General features: G+C 50.3%; 2 protein-coding genes and 1 pseudogene across 5 annotated transcripts in view; 1 reads left to right on the top strand and 2 right to left on the bottom strand.

The window, feature by feature from the left end:
- The window catches only part of Deaf1 (DEAF1 transcription factor), a 40,181-nt gene extending 39,192 nt beyond the window's left edge, over positions 1-989 (top strand). For all 3 annotated transcript variants that reach the window (XM_045131622.1, XM_045131616.1, XM_004654169.2), the window contains one exon: positions 545-989. In XM_045131622.1, the coding sequence (XP_044987557.1) occupies positions 545-649 (105 nt within the window). In that variant the 3' untranslated portion in view covers positions 650-989. The remainder of the gene's footprint in view (positions 1-544) is intronic.
- Drd4 (dopamine receptor D4) lies at positions 260-6,742 on the bottom strand. Of its 2 annotated transcripts, XM_045131633.1 has the most exons (5): positions 6,467-6,742; positions 4,894-5,006; positions 4,293-4,800; positions 4,130-4,211; positions 260-3,990 (listed from the first exon to the last, which is right to left on the bottom strand). In XM_045131633.1, exons 1-5 carry the CDS (start codon positions 6,740-6,742, stop codon positions 3,788-3,790), a joined length of 1,182 nt encoding a protein of 393 aa, XP_044987568.1. In that variant the 3' UTR covers positions 260-3,787. The 2 variants fall into 2 exon arrangements, with proteins under 2 accessions (XP_044987568.1, XP_004654225.1); XM_004654168.2 differs by having other exon boundaries at positions 4,130-4,800.
- Positions 6,743-14,456: 7,714 nt separating this feature from the next.
- Positions 14,457-14,845, bottom strand: LOC123457712 (annotated as a pseudogene).
- Between the last annotated feature and the right edge of the window lie 1,293 nt (positions 14,846-16,138).

Genomic DNA, 16,138 nt, shown 5'->3' with positions numbered 1-16,138 from the left:
GGATTAAAGGTGTGTGCCACCACACCCAGCTAAAGATATATATATATCTTTATAATTTTTTTTGTCCATTCTTATTTATTTATTTGAGAGTGACAGAGAGAGAAGGAGAGAGGGAGAGAATGGGCATGCCAGGGCTTCCAGCCACTGCAAATGAACTTCAGACGCGTGCGCCCCTTGTGCATCTGGCTAACGTGGGTCCTGGGGAACCAAGCCTCGAACTGGGGTCCTTAGGCTTCACTGGCAAGCGCTCAACTGCTAAGCCATCTCTCCAGCCCAAGATATATTTTTTTAAAATGCTAGGTAGAGATATGTGAGCACATTCAATCTTGTTCTTAAGTTCATGTTTGCTACCTGGTCCCTGAAACCCCAGCACATAGCAGTCTGGACTTCAATGAGGTAGGTGATGCACAGGTGCTGGCAAGAAGCAGGCCACTTCTGGAGGAGCTGCTTAGAGCCCAGCTGGGACCCCACACCCTGGCCCCTGTGCTTGTGATATCTTCATCTGTTCTGTCCTTCCTGTTCACATGGATGTTCTTCTTTCCAGGACTGGAAAGACCACCAGCATGTATGTGGCCAGTCGCCAGCCGTCACCGTCCAGGCTGAGGAAGTCCATGTTGAGGAGAGTGTGATTGAGAAAGTTGCTGTTTGAGCCAGGTCCCTCTCAGCACTACTGTGAGACTGTCACAGGCCAAAGCCTCCCTCTGCCCCAACAACTGTGGGGGCTGCTGTGAAGAGGGGCTATGGGAAGGTTAGAAACTTGCCGGACAAGTTATTTACAAACTGAGCTGCTGTGCACTTGGAAATGACTCCTACCAGAGACCCTGGGGAACGCTGGTGGCACTGTAGGACGGGTGCTGTGCCACAGCCCAAGGGCCCTGACCTGTCAAGGTGCTTTCAGAACCCTGATCATGGGTGTGCTCTGCGCCACGTGTACATATCTGTTGAATCTGTTAATATAGTTGTAAATAAAGTCCCCACCCCCACCTGGACAGTGCCCAGCTGCAGAGGCCACTCAGTGCTAATGGCCTAAAGGCCTCTACTATGCCCCGATTGTGTGTGGGTTGTATGCACATGTGTCCACTGTGATGATACAGACCTGCAGTGCCCTCGCTGATTCTGAATGACAATTTCTGAGGTAACAAACATCTTCATGCCCAGCGCTCACAAGTCTGTATGTGACCCTCAGGAAGGGAGCTGTCAGCCCATCTTTAGTAGAGCTGTCTCCCTGAGAATGCCATGGCCTGAGGAAGGACACATGGCTTCAGATCCTCTTCCACAGCTCTGCTGGTGTCCAGACAGCAACCTGAGACCTCAGGAGGCCCCACAGGCAGCCACTTTCATGCTTATGAAGTGACCAGTTTGTTAGCCTATGACCAGAGCTTCTGCACACACCATCCTGGTCATCTTTTCATTCTGCCCATTCTCTGCCCAACACTGTCTTGGCCACTGTCTCCAAGGGCAGAACTGAAGAGGCTGCCTTGAGGGCAATCTCACACTTGGGTGTTGAGCTCCACTGATCCTGGAATGGGACTTGCTGCTCCTACTGGCAAAGTACTGCTAGAGGAGAAGCGGTCACCTGCATTCTGGAACCTTCTGTTTTCCAAACCACTTTTGTGAGATGAAGCTTCAGCCCTTCACTCTCCAGAGAACAGAGGCTCCTCTGTATTACAGAGAGGTGCAGGCTTGGTGAGGGCCTAGGGGGTTGCCCACAAGCTTAGGACGAGTCTACACCGAAACTTAGGATGAAAGTACTACTTCCAAAGTATCGACCACCATGAAAGAAAATTCTCAGGCCTGTCCCTCTGCTGGCCTGGGATGGCTCCCACTCCTGCCACGTTCTTCTGCTCAGTGCAGAGCCCTGAGACTCTTCAGGTAGCCTGAGGAAGGGCGTGGATATGAGCTAGGAGACCCTGATTCTGTGGATTCCTCATCTTCTCCCTAAGGCTTAATAGCACCAGGCACCTGGGGTCTTATTTCTGCTGCAGTTGAGCACAGAGCCCCTTTATGCCAGCTCTGTGGGTACAGGATGACTCTGGTGGCATGTATGCCAGACAGGACCCTTGGCTCTGTCCAGCCAGCTTGGATGAGGAGAGTCTGCCAAGGTTCTGCAGCACAGCTCTGGCTGCATTCGGCTGGGATTCGCTGTAGCAGGAAACTAGACCAGCAGGACCAGTGAAGCTACCCTCACGCACGAAATATCCTCCGAAACGTGAAAACACTCAGGTCACTCACTGCCGACTATACGACAGCCTGCTGGGGTGGCCTTCCGGAAGGCCCTAGGGCACCAAGATGGATCTTGATGAGAGTTGGGGACAGTGACCATCTGAGAGCAGCAGTTACCACCTGGACCGGAGGCAGCCTTCTCCCTTGAACAGGTATATCTGAGGACCTCGCCTGCTGGCCTGCAGAGGCTCGAGGGCAGAAAGGTTTTAGCATTGGCACTAGGGGCTCAGTTCAAGCTATATCAGGCTTCCACTGGTCTCTGTGTCTCTCATGTAAGCCTTGATCTCACCTACTTGTTGGCAGAGCTTTGCAAGGGTCAGCAAGGGCCCAACACAGTTGAGGCCCTTGAATAGTCAGGGGCAAAGCTCCCAGGAGCCCAGACTCCGCTCCTTGTGCTGACTGCTGGACTGCCGGTCAGCAGGTAGACAGACATGAACTCATCGTCCAGATGGCTCCCTGAGGGGTAAAGGCCATGCTAATCTAGACAGAGAAGTCAGCAGAGGTTTCCTGGCAAAAGAAGAGGCTGAGGGCCCAGCAGGGGACCCTAAGTATTCGGGGGGGTGGGGGGTGGAGAACAGCAGCATCCCATGGTACTGGGCAACGGCCTGCTTTCTACAGGGAGTATTTTACCACACTGAGGGTGTGCCTACAGCTTGAGGTCCCACAGCCCATACTTTCTCAGCGTTAGAAGAGAACTGAGACTTTGCACCAGCTGCTGTCAGATGTGTCAACCTCAAGCTAGGAAAGCCCCCTCTTGAAGGCCTGACCCAAATCTCTCCCACGACAGGGTGTGTGTGTGTGGGGGGGGGTATCAGCGCGAGCTGTGGCTGGTGCATCCACAGCCCCGTGGTAGGGGGCAGCTTGGGTGTCTCTGTCCAGCTTCAGGCCCTGCTGCCTCCAGCCTGCTCCTGTCCTGTGGCCTGGCCACTAAGCCAGATAACCAGCAGATGCTGGACATGGGAAGAGGTTTCCTGGATGGGCAAGAATGGGGGTTCCTTCAGAAAGCACCTAGATGGGCCATAGGCAGTGTCCCAGATCTTTTCCTTCCCTGCCAGGTTTCTGTTGCCTGTGTACACTGACCTCAAGGAAACTTCCAGAATGGTGTGTGTGGCCAGTCTATCTGCGTTTGCAGTTATAACAGCTCTTGAAGGACTTGACTGGTCCTCTAAGGAGCAGGGGCTGACCTGCTTAGGATCCTGGGAGGTCTTCCCACTGGGGCCAAAGCATTCCCAGATTTTCTTAGCCCCACCCTCAGGGCAAGTGGAGCTCCTCTCCCTGCGGGGCATCTCCCCACTCCCCCATGGTGAAGGAAAGCAAAGCCAGCTGCTGTGGTCCTGCCTCGTTTCCTGGGGCAGAGAATGGACCCATTAGCCTCCCCTCCCCCACCTGGAGACCCTCCTCAGAAGCAGGTCTCACCAGTCAGAAGCCCCTCATCTTCTCACCCAGCCTTACTTACTGCCGTCACTGGCATTTTAGGAAGGAATCTGTTTAATCAGGTGCATGCACGCGTGCACCTGCACACAGTCTAGGGTCTCTCTGTCCCCAGAGGACACCTGTGGCAGACTTAGCAGCAGAGGCGCAGGGCCTTGCGGAAGACAGTGCGGAACTCGGCGTTGAAGACCGTGTAGATGATGGGGTTGAGGGCGCTGTTGACGTAGCCCAGCCAGGTGACGGCGCTGACCAGGCGAGGGGGCACGAAGCAGGAGGGACACAACGCTCGCGTGATGTGCACCACGAAGAAGGGCGTCCAGCACACCAGGAAGGCCCCTGAGGAGGGTGAGGCGGCCTCACTTGAGGCCTCTCTTCTTGGAAAGACCCTCCCCGATTTCTCACCTGGGCACCCAGAAGCATTCCTTCCTCCCTCCCTCTCCGCTTCATCGGCCCTGATCCCAGGGCAGGAACTCACCGACCACCACGGGCAGGACTCTCATGGCCTTGCGCTCCCTGCCGGTGATCTTGGCGCGCCTCCTGCGGGTGGACGGCGCGGGCTGGTGCGCCAGCGCCCCTTCCATAAGGTCGTCGGGGAGAGGGCAGTCCGGGTCGCCGCGGCTCTGGGCGAGGTCAGGCGCGGGCGGGCCAGGGCCGCTGGGGCTCTGCGGGAGGCCGGGTGCGGGGAGAGGACAATCGAGGCCGCAGGGGCCCTGGGCGAGGTCGGGCGCCGGCATCCCAAGGCCTCTGGGGTTCTGCGGGAGGTCGGGTGCGGGGAGTGGACAGTCCGGGCCGCAGGGGCCCCGGGCGGGGTCGGGCGCGAGCATCCCCGGGCCGCTGGGTCGGCGCGGCGCGCGGCCGTGCAGCTTGGTACGACGGGCTGCCCCCCAGCGCCGCAGGCTGCGGAAGGTGGCCCAGTAGAGCAGCAGCATGATCGGACATGGCAGGAAGAAGGAGCACACGGACGAGTAGACCACGTAGTCGCGATCCTCCAGACGGCACACGGCCGGGTTGCGGCCCTGCACGTCGTTGAGGCCGCACAGCACGGGCGCCGCCACCGCCGCCGACAGCAGCCACGTGGCGGCGATCAGCAGCAACTGGCGCCGGCCCTGCTGGTTGTAGCGCAGCGGCACGGTCACCGCCACGAACCTGCGGGGACGCGGGCGCCGTGAGGCCGCGGAGGGGGGCCGGGAAGGTGGGAGAAAGAGGGTGGGGGAGGATGCGATTGGTGGGGGCGCCCACCTGTCCACGCTGATGGCGCACAGGTTGAAGATGGAGGCGGTGCACAGCATGACGTCCATGGCCATGAGAGCGTCGCAGAGGCGGGGACTCAGCAGCCACGCCCCGCCCTGGACCTGACCACGCAGGGGGTGCAGCAACGAGACACAAGACGCGACCTTTCACCCACCAGCCAGCCGCAGGCTTTCTGACCCCCACTTTTTCGGAGGGAGGAGGGGCTGAGTATCAGAGGGGAAGGGACGGGATGTGAGTCCCTGAAGCGTTTGGGGACACCCAATGGCCTGGGCAGCCCTGACCTAGCTGAGCACCCAGGTGCCAGGAGAGGAGGCAGACAGACCTGCCTCCTGGCTCAGGTCTTCTTTGGCTAGGAGGTGAGAAGCCTAGGGAAGACGGACCCTGGGAGGTCTGATGCCATCTGCTTTAGAGGGGAGCCCCTGCCTGCCAGGTAGGCCTGGCCCTTTGGCCCCTAAACATGAACTCCCCCCAACACACACTGTCCATCCTGGCTGCCTCAACTGTCACTACTATGGGACTTTGGAAAGTCCCTTCACTAAGACATGAGAATGGTGGCAGTATCCACATCACAACGGTCCTAAGTACAAATCTGTTCTACAACGGCCTCACAGGGCCCAGTGTGAGATCTTGCACAGGGTACCCCTACTCAAGGGCAAAGGAGCAAATAGCCACACCCCCTTCTAAATCCCTTCTCGCTGATTTGGGACGATTAGGAGCTTAAGAGCCATAACTACGGTGACGTCTGTCTGCGGCTGGAGAAGAGCCGAGGTCAATCGTGGCCTTGTACTGCTGCTGGCCTCTGCCCCAGTACCAGGACTCACCGTATCACCTTAGAAACCCGGCATCTCCCTTCCCCCACAGCCCAGGCCATTGTGTGTCCAACACAGCCTAAGCGGCTTTTCTCTGGCCAAACCCCACACAAAGAGAAGGATTGGTACGGTGCGGACCCACCCAAGGGCCAGACCTGGTCTGAGGCAGCTCAGGATTCTCAAAAAGGATCTAGCCCACCCCATCAGCCTGCAGCTCAGGCCTTCCTGCCTCCACCCTCCTCACTACCCCCAGCGCCTGGCAGCTGGGTGGCCTCAGGCCTTGGGCTCCTTCCCTGGGGTGCGCTGGTGCCTACTGGCTAAGAGCGTGTGTGGCTGAGGGCATGGTGGTGGTGGTCCGCAGCGATGTGTCTGAATACCAGCTGGCCGGTATATTAGCCTGTTCGTACAGATGGTACCCGTGAGGGCTGAATACTGCTGGGGAGCGGACCGGGGTTTAACTGGCTAAATCGCTTTCAAGGATCCACGGCTCAAGGGAGCCGAAGCATCCCTTGGGTGGCAGGTACCAAAACAGAGAAGGGAAGGGGCGAGACCTAACCGAAAGTAGGGGAACCGGTGGACAGAAAGCAAAACCCGCAGAGGGTCACCAAGGCGGGAGAGAGTGGGTAATCAGGGTTGAGATGAACAAGGCCCCTAGAAACACCCAGGCTCAGGGATTCTGAGAGTCCGAGAGACCGGGTCGCATCCAGGCCTCAGAGGGACGGAGACAAGGGACAAAGGGCACGGAGGCTCACCTCGGAGTAGACGTAGAGGGGCAGCACCAGCACGGCGAGCAGTAGGTCGGCGGCAGCCAGGCTCACGATGAAGTAGTTGGTGGGCGTCTGCAGGGCGCGCTCCGAGGCCACACTTATGCACACGAGCGAGTTCCCCGCCAGCACCGTGCCAATGAGCAGAACGCCCCCCACCAGGGCCGTCAGCCCCGCGCCCCCTAGTCCCGCGCCCGCCCCCAAGGCCCCCGTCCCGCGCACGCCCAGCAGCCCACCCGGGTCGGCGGCGCTGCGGTTGCCCATGGCGAGCCGGCCCCATGCGCTCCGGCTGGCACGCAGCTCCGAGGACCGGCCTAGGCGCTGGCCCCGGAGTCCCGCCCACGGCGCGCCCCGCCCCGCCCGGGCTCGGGGCCCACCCGGCGCCCTGCTGCGAGATTCGGATTTCTGCACTCTAGGAAACTGGCAGGGAGTTGTGCGAAGTGATTGGCACCAACAAGCCCGGCAGCAGGCGGTGACGCGCCGGATCCGAGGGAAGCGCGCTGATCTATTACTGAGAAACCGACGGGAGGGCCACCAGACCTGGGTCGGCTCAGGCACCCAATGCCAGCTCCATCCCGCCAAACGCAGAGGTGCCCAGGAGCCTGCCCCTATCTCCTGAGTGGGCAGTTTATGCAGTGCTTGGAATCAAATCCAGGGCTTTGAACATGACGGGCAAGCATTCTACCAGTTGAACTACATACAACCCACACCTCCAGCCCTGAATCAGATTTAAATGTAAAGCTTAAACTATAAAAACTAGGACTTGCTGGGCGTGGTGGCACATGCCTTTAATCCCAGCACTCAGAAGGCAGAGGTAAGAGGATCACCATGAGTTTAAGGCCACCGCAGGAGTACATCGTGAATTCCAGGTCAGCCTGCAGTAGAGTGAGACCCTGCCTCAAAAAAAAAAAAAAAAAAAAAAAAAAAAGGATAAAATCTTTGTGACCTGGGATCAGGCAAATAGCTTTTAGACACATTAAGAACATGTCTGGAGAACAAGGCTGGAGAGATGGCTTAGCGGTCAAGCGCTTGCCTGTGAAGCCTAAGGACCCCAGTTCGAGGCTCAATTCCCCAGGACCCACATTAGCCAGATGCACAAGGGGGCGCACGCATCTGGAATTCGTCTGCAGTGGCTGGAAGCCCTAGCGTGCCCATTTTCTCTCTCTCTCTGTCTCCTTCTCTGTCTGTCGCTCCCAAATAAATAAAAATTGACAAAAACAATTTTTTTAAAAAAAAAGAACATGTCCGGAGAACAAGGCCGGAGAGATGGCTCAGCAGTTCAGGTGCTTCCTTGCAAACCCCAAGGACCAGAGTGAAATTAATTCCCCAGTACCCGTGTAAAGCCAGATACACAAAGTGTCACATGCTTCTGGAATCCATTTGCAGTGGCTGAAGACCTTACCCATTCTCTCGATCTGTCTCTTCTATCTCTCTCTGATCATAAGTAAGTAAATAAATAAATAAATAAATTTAAAAATGAGCATAACCCAAAGGCTGGGAAGATGGCTCAGAGGTTGAAGATGCTTGCTTGCAAAACTTGCTGGCCCGGGGTTCAATTCCCCAGCCTCCTAGGTAAAGCCATACAGGAATTAATTTTCAAGAGGAGCAGACCTTATCTCTCCCTACTCTGTCACACAGATGCATAAATCAATTTTTATTTTTATTTTTATGTTTTGTTTTTCAAGGTAGAGTTTCACTTTTGTCAAGGCTGACTGACCTAGATTTTACTATGTAGTCTCAGGGTGGCCTCGAACTCAAGGTGATCCTCCTACCTCTGCCTCCCAAGTGCTGGGATTAAAGGTGTGTGTCACCATGCCCAGCTTAATTATTTTTTAAAAAGAAGAACAGGGCTGGTGGAATGGCTTGGTGGTTAAGGCACTTGCTTGCAAAGCCAAAGGACCCAGGTTTGATTCTTCAGAACCCACATAAACCAGATGCACAAGGTGGCGCATGCATCTGGAGTTCCTTTGCTGTGGCTGGAGGCTCTGGAGTGCCCATTCTCTCTCTTGGTCTCTTTCTCTCTCCTAAATATATATATATATATATATATATATATATATATATATATATATATATATATATATATATATATATATATATATATTTTATATATATATGAGAGAGACTTGATTCATAACCTGGAGCAGTGGCACTCATTTTTAATCCCAGCACTGAAGCTGAGGTAGGAAGATCTCCATGAATTCAAGGCCAGCTTGGGGCTACAGAGTGAGTTCCAGGTCAGTCTGGGCTACAGCAAAATCCTACCTCAAAAAAATAAATAAAAGTTATGTCCAGCAAGTGTACTATATATATAATGATTATAATGCAAAGCCTTTAAACAATGAAAATAAAAAATAAAAAGCTCTCAATGCTGGGCATGATGGGGCACACCTTTAATCCCAGCATTTGGGAGGCAGAGGTAGGAGGATTGCCGTGAGTTCAAGGCCGCCCTGAGACTACATAGTGAACTCCAGGTCAGCCTGGGCTAGAGTGAGACCTTTCAAAAAAAAAATTCAAAATTCAACAGCAAAACCAGGCGTTGTGGCACACGCCTTTAATCCCAGCACTCAGGAGACAGAGGTAGGAAGATTGCCTTGGGTTTGAGGCCACCCTGAGACTACATAGTAAATTACAGGTCAGCCTGGCCTACAGTAAAACCCTACCTCAAAAAGACAAAAAGAAAAATGGAAATCCAAAACAATACCTGTTTTGAATATTTTATACTTATTTATTTGAAAGAGAGAGAAAGAGACAGAGAGGGGAGAGAAAGACAGAGAGAGAGAGAGAATGGGCCCACTAAGGCCTCTAGCCACTGCTAACAAATTCAAGACACATGTGCCACCTTGTGCATCTGGCTCATGTAGGTCCTGGGGAATTGAACCTAGATCCTTAGGTTTCACAGGCAAGTGCCTTTACCACAAAGCCATGTCTCCAGCCACAATGCCCATTTTGAATCTAGATGTAAAAATTCTCAGTAGGGCTGGAGTGATGGTTTACAGTTAAGGCACTTGCTAGCAAAGCCAAAGGATCCAGGTTTGATTCCTTAGTATCCATGTAAGCCAAATGCACAAGGTGGCGCAGGCATCTGGAGTTCGTTAGCAGTGGCTATAGACCCTAGTGGGCCCATTCTCTTTCTCTTTTTCTTTCTCATTCATAAATAAATAAATAAGTAAAATATTTTTTAAAAATCAGTAAAAAGCCAGCAAATCCCAGGGCATTTTTTTAAAGGATTACTTATCAAGCAGGATTTACCACAGGAATGCAAGGCTGATTCAGCAGATGACACTCAGTATAATGCACCACATTAATGGAATGAAGAACAATCCCACATGATCATCTCAATTGATGCAGAAAAGGCAGCTGAGAGCTGGGTGTGGTGGTGCACACCTGTAATTCCAGCACTTGGGAGGTGGAAACAGGAAGATCAGGAGGTGAAAGCTAGTCTGGGCTATCTGTGACTGGAGAGAAGGGAAGAAGGCAAAGAAGAAGGGAAAAAGGAAGAGAAAAAGGAAGAAAGGGTCAAGGACATTATAAACACAGCTCACAAGGACAATCAACTACTAGCCAGCCCTTTCATTCTTTTAAAACAAAAAAAAAAACTATTTTTAAACTATTTTATTTATTTATTTGAGAGAGAGATACAAAAATTAGCAGTTAGAGAGAGAGAGAGAGAGAATGCATGCGCCAGGACCTCCAGCCACTGCAAATGGACTCCAGATGCACGTGCTTCCTTGTACATCTGGCTTACGTGGGTCCTGGGGAGTAGAACCTGGGTACTTTGGATTTGCAGGAAAATGCCTTAACTGCTAAGCCATCTCTCTAGCTCTTAAAAAAAAAAAACACGCTATTTTTATTTATTTATTTGCAAGGAGAGAGAGATAGAAGGGACATAGAAAAAAAAAAAGGGCACAACAGGGCCTCTAAGCCTCTGCAAACATACTCCAGATGCATGCATCACTTTGTGAATCTGGCTTTATGTGGGTACTGGGAAATTGAACCTGGGTTGTTTAGCTTTGCAGGGAAACCCCTTAACCACTGAGCCATTTGTCCAGCCCCTCTTTCATTCTTTTTTAATTTATTTATTCATTTATTTTTTAAAATATTTTTTTTAATTTTTTTTATTTATTTGAGAGCGACAGACAGAGAGAAAGACAGATAGAGGGAGAGAGAGAGATGGGCACGCCAGAGCTTCCAGCCACTGCAAACGAACTCCAGACACGTGCGCCCCCTTGTGCATCTGGTTAATGTGGGACCTGGGGAACCGAGCCTCGAACCGGGGTCCTTAGGCTTCACAGGCAAGCGCTTAACCGCTAAGCCATCTCTCCAGCCCATATTCATTTATTTTTGAGAGAGAGAAAGTTGGGGGGGAGACTAGAGAATGGGCACACCTTCAGCCACTGTGAACAAACTCCAGGTATGTGCATCCTGTTGTGCACCTCTGTGACATTTCTTGCTTACATCACTGTGCGGCTGACTACATGGGGCTTAGAGATTCAAACGTGAGTTCTTAGGCTTCATAGGCAAACACCTTTGTTGCAGTCAGGTTTGCATTGCTGGTAAAAATCATCCAACCAAGAGCAGTTTGTGGAAAAAAAAGAGGTTTATTATTTTGGCTTACACATTTGAGGGGGAAGTTCCATGATGGCAGAGAAAATGATGGCATGAGCAGAGGGTGGACATCACCCCTGGCCAACATAAGATGGACAATAGCAACAGGAGAGTGTGCCAAACACTGGCAAGGGGAAATTGGCTGTAACACCCATAAGCCCACCCCCAACAATACACTGCCTCCAGGAGGCTTTAATTTCCAGTTGCCATTAGCTGGGAAACCTAGAATCCAGAACACCTAAGTTTATGGGGGACACCTGAATCAAGCCACCACAATTGCTAAGCCATCTCTCCAGCCCCCTCTTTCTTTATGAGAGAGCAAAAGACAAGGAATGTGAGAGAGAGACAAAGAACTGTCACGCCAAGGCCTCCAGCCACTGCAATTGAACTCCAGATGTGTGCGGCCCTGTGGTGGTTTGAATGCTAGGTTCCCAGCTGATGGGTATTTTGGAATTAATGCCTCCTGGAGGGAGTGTATTGTTGGGGACGGGCTTATAGGCTTTATAGCCAGTTTCCCCTTGCCAGTGTTTGGCACACTCTCCTGTTGCTGTGGTCCACCTTACGTTGGCCAGGGGGTGATGTCCACCCTCTGCTCATGCCATCGTTTTCCCCTGCCATCGTGGAGCTTCCCCTCGAGCCTGTAAGCCAAAATAAATCTCTTTTTCCCAGAAGCTACTCTTGTTGGGTGATTTCTACCAGCAATGCAAACCGGACTGCAACAGCCCCCTTGTATCCATGTGCAATCTTGCGTGCTTGCCACCACCTTGTTTGTCTGCCTTATGCGGGACCTGGGGAGTAGAACATGTGTCCTTAGGCTTTGCAGGCTAGTGCCTTAACCGCTAAGCCATCTCTCCAGCCCTTAAATCTTTTTCTTGTTGTTATTTTATTTTTATTTATTTTTATATTTAGCTTTTATTAACATTTTCCATGATTATAAAAAATATCCCATGGTGGGCTGGAGAGATGGTTTAGCGGTTAAGTGCTTGCCTGTGAAGCCTAAGGACCCCGGTTCGAGGCTCAGTTCTCCAGGACCCACATTAGCCAGATACACAAGGGGGCGCACGTGTCTGGAGTTCGTTTGCAGTGGCTGGAAGCCCTGGCACGCCCATTCTCTCTCTCTCTCTCTCACTCTCTGCCTCTTTCTTTCTCTGTCTGTCACTGTCAAATAAATAAATAAAAATAAACAAAAATTAAAAAATATATATCCCATGGTAATACCCTCCCTCCCCCACTTTCCCCTTTGAAATTCCATTCTCCATCATATTACCTCCCCATCTCAATCATTGTACTTACATATATACAATACCAACCTATTAAGTACCCTCCTCCTTTCCTTTCTCTTCCCTTTATATCTCCTTTTTAACTTACTGGCCTCTGCTACTAATTATTTTCCTTCTCACACAGAAGCCCAATCATCTGTAGCTAGGATCCACATATGAGGGAGAACATGTGGCACTTGGCTTTCTGCCAGCCCTTAAATCTTTATAATTAAAAAATAAAATAAAATAAAATAAAATAAAATAAAATAAAATAGGGGCTGGAGAGATGGTTTAGCGGTTAAGGCACTAGCCTGCAAAACCTAAGGACCCAGGTTCAGTTTTCCAGGTCCCACATAAACCAGATACACATGGTGGCAAATGCGTCTGGAGTTTGTTTGCAGTGGCTAGAGGCCCTGGCGCACCCACTCTCTCCCATTCTCTCTATATATATATCCCTCTCTCTGTCTCAAATAAATAAATAAAAACAAATCAGAAAAAAAATGTTTTTTAAAGATTTAATCCAGGTGTGGTGATGCACTCCTTTAATCCCAGCATTCAGGAGGCAGAGGCAGGAACATCACTGTGAGTTCAAGGCCACCCTGAGACTACATGGTGAATCCCAGGTCAGCCTGGGCTACAGCAAGGCCCTACCTTAAAAAACAAACAAACAAACAAAAAGATTTATTATAAGTTTAGAGAGAATAAAATAGAGAAGAGAAGGTCTTGAACTGAGGGGAATAGCAACCAAGCTGAATTGGTTCCAAAAGGATAAATCCACAAAATCCCTAACATTTATTTATTTATTTATGGTTTTTTGAGGCAGGGTCTCCCTCTAGCTCAGGCTGACCTGGCATTCACTATGTAGTCTCAGGGTGGCCTTCTCTCCAGCCCTTTTTTTTTTTTTTTTGAGGTAGGGTCTCAGTCTACCTCAGGCTGACCTGGAATTCACTATGAAGTCTCAGGGTGGCCTCGAACTCACTGCAATCCTATCATGGGATATTTTTTATAATCACGGAAAATGTTAATAAAAATTGAGAAAAAAAATTTTAAAATATTTTATGTTTATTTTTAAATAGTTTTAAAAAATTTTTTTGTTCATATTTATTTGAGAGTGACACAGAAAGAGGCAGATAGAGGGAGAATGGGCGCGTCAGGGCTTCCAGCCGCTGCAAACGAACTCCAGATGTGTGCGCCCCCTTGTGCATCTGACTAACGTGGGTCCTGGGAAATCGAACCTCAAACCGGGGTTCTTAGGCTTCACAGGCAAGCGCTTAACCGCTAAACCATCTGTCCAGCCCAATTTTTAAATAATTTTTTTAAAAATATTGTATTTATTTATTTGAGAACTAGAGAAGTAGGCAGATAGAGAATGGGAGCACCAGAGCTTCTAGGCACTGCAAATGGACTTCAGATTCATGCTCTACTTTGTGCATTTGGCCTTATGTTGGGTATTGGGGAATCTAACCCAGATCATTGGGCTTTATAGGCAAGCGCCTTAACCACTGAGCAATCTCTCCAGCCCCCTGAGTGCAGGAATTAAAGTAATGTGCCACCATGCCCAGCTCCCTATTATATTTCATTTCATTTTATGCTTTTTAAAAATTATTTGAGAGAGGCAGAGAGCCAGAGCAAGAGAGAGTATGTGCATTCCCCGGGCCCATACCCACTGCAAATAAATTCCAGACACGTGCGCCCCCTTGTGCACATGTGCAACATTGCACTCTTGTGTCACTGCATCTTGCTTACATGGGACCTGGAGATTAAAACATGAGTTCTTTAACTTCACAAGCAAGTGTCCTAACCACTAAGCAATCTCTCTAGCCCTTATTTTCTAATGTTTATTTTATTTTACTTTATTTTTAAGTGTTTTGTTTTTTATTTGTTTATTTGAGAGGGAAAAGGCTGGAAAGAGAGAGACTGGGTACACCAGGGCCTCCAGCCACTGCAAACAAACTCTAGATGCATGTGCCACCTTGTGCATCTGGCTTACGTGGATCTTGGGGAATCAAACTGAGGACCCTTTGGCTTTGCAGGCAAACGCCTTACCTGCTAAGCCATCTCTCCAGCCCCCTTTTTTTTTCTTAAGCGTAAAGCCACAGAACAAACCTTGGTTTTTATTATTTAAAAAAGCTTCATATTCATTTAGCTTTCTGACTCTGTGCCTGTGCCTTCAACACCTTCATGATGATTTTCTACTCCTCAATAAGGACAGCTCATTTTATCCTGTCATGGACACACTTAGCACACACAGAGCCACCATAGGCCCAGCTGACATGTTTTTTTGTTTTGGACAATCTCATAAGGACTTTGGGTCTCACAGAACGAACCCCGCGAAGTTGGCCTGGGCACACGCCGCATGCTGACTTTGGTGCTTTCCCGACCTTCTTGGTGTACAGGTAAACGATTCTATTACCAGGGGTTCAGGACAGCCTAGTTTTGTTAGAGGCTGTGTTGTAGGAAAGCCTATGTCAGTGTGTCAGTATGTCAAACGCTGGACCATTCTGAGTGCCCATACACACCAGCCCTGAAAAAGCTCTTTTTTTGTTTTTTTGAGGCTTTGGTTTTCTAGGTTTTGCCCAGACTGACCTGAAATTTACTATGTAGTCTCAGGTTTGCCTCAAATTCATGGCAATACTCCTACCTCTGCCTTCTGAGTTCTGGGGTTAAAGGTGTGTTCCACTATGTCCGGCTTTATCCAATTTTTATTTTTATTTATTTATTTATTTTGCTTTCTGAGGTAGGGTCTCATGCTAGCTCAGGCTGACCTGGAATTCACTATGTAGTCTCAGGGTGGCCTCGAACTCTCAGCAATCCTCCTACGTCTGCCTCCCGAGTGCTGGGTTTAATTTTTATTTTTATTATTTTATTTTATTTTATTTTTGGTTTTTCGAGGTAGGGTCTCACTCTGGTCCAGGCTGACCTGGAATTAACTCTGTCATCTCAGGGTGGCCTTAAACTCAGGCAATCCTCCTACCTCTGCTTCCCGAGTGCTGGGATTAAAGGCGTGCGCCAAAACCATGCCCGGCTTTTAATTTTTATTTTTGAAAAAGGCTCTCCACCTGTAGTGCAGCCTGGTTATGAACTGGCAGCAATCCTTCTGTCTCTGTCTCTGATTACAGGTGTATATTACCATGTCTGGCCACCTAGCCTTCTCCCCCCTCTCTGTTATACATATGTGTATGCATGTTCATGTGCATGTGCACAAGTATGTAGAGGCCAGAGGCTGACATCGGGTGTCTTTCTCTATCGCTTTCCACCTTATTTATTCAGGCAGGGTCTCTCACTTGAACCCACAGCTTTCAGATTCAGCTATTCTAACTAGCCAGCTTGCCCCAGAGACGCCCTGCCTCGGCCTCCCAAGCGCTAGCATTGGACAGGTCACTTCATCCACCCGGCCTCATGTGGTTGCTTGGGATCAGAACCCAGGTTCTCACACCTTATCCACTGGGTCCCCCACTTCTTCTCTCTCCCTTTCTCTCTTTTTATTTTTTGTTTGTTTATCCAGGCAGAGTCTTGCTCTACCTCAGGCTGACCTGGAATTCACTATTATAGTCTTAGGCTAACTTCAAACTCAGAGATCCTCCTACCTCTGCTTCCTGAGTGCTGTGATTAAAGGCATGCACCACCAGACCTGACCCACCTGTTCTTTTTTTTATTGTTTTAAAAAATTATTTATTTATTTATTTTAGAGAGAGAGAATGAGTGAAAGACTGAGTGTGCCAGGGCCTCTAGCCATTGCAAATTAACTCCAGAGGCATGTGCCACCTTGTGTTTCTGACTTATGTGGGTCCTT

This window comes from Jaculus jaculus, chromosome 1, assembly GCF_020740685.1.
Source record: "Jaculus jaculus isolate mJacJac1 chromosome 1, mJacJac1.mat.Y.cur, whole genome shotgun sequence".
NCBI classification, from domain to species: domain Eukaryota; kingdom Metazoa; phylum Chordata; class Mammalia; order Rodentia; family Dipodidae; genus Jaculus; species Jaculus jaculus.
Note: the sequence above shows the minus strand (reverse complement) of the source record. Positions and strands in the feature narration are given on the sequence as shown.

Bases quoted from the DNA above. Each gene is read 5' to 3' on its own strand.
- Drd4 (XM_004654168.2), bottom strand. From the start codon at position 6,742: ATGGGCAACCGCAGCGCCGCCGACCCGGGTGGGCTGCTGGGCGTGCGC. The intron at 4,801-4,893 runs GTGGGCGCCCCC...GCGTCCCCGCAG, and splicing joins TGCGCCATCAGCGTGGACAG to GTTCGTGGCGGTGACCGTGC. The intron at 3,991-4,129 runs GTGAGTTCCTGC...CACCCTCCTCAG, and splicing joins AGTCCTGCCCGTGGTGGTCG to GGGCCTTCCTGGTGTGCTGG.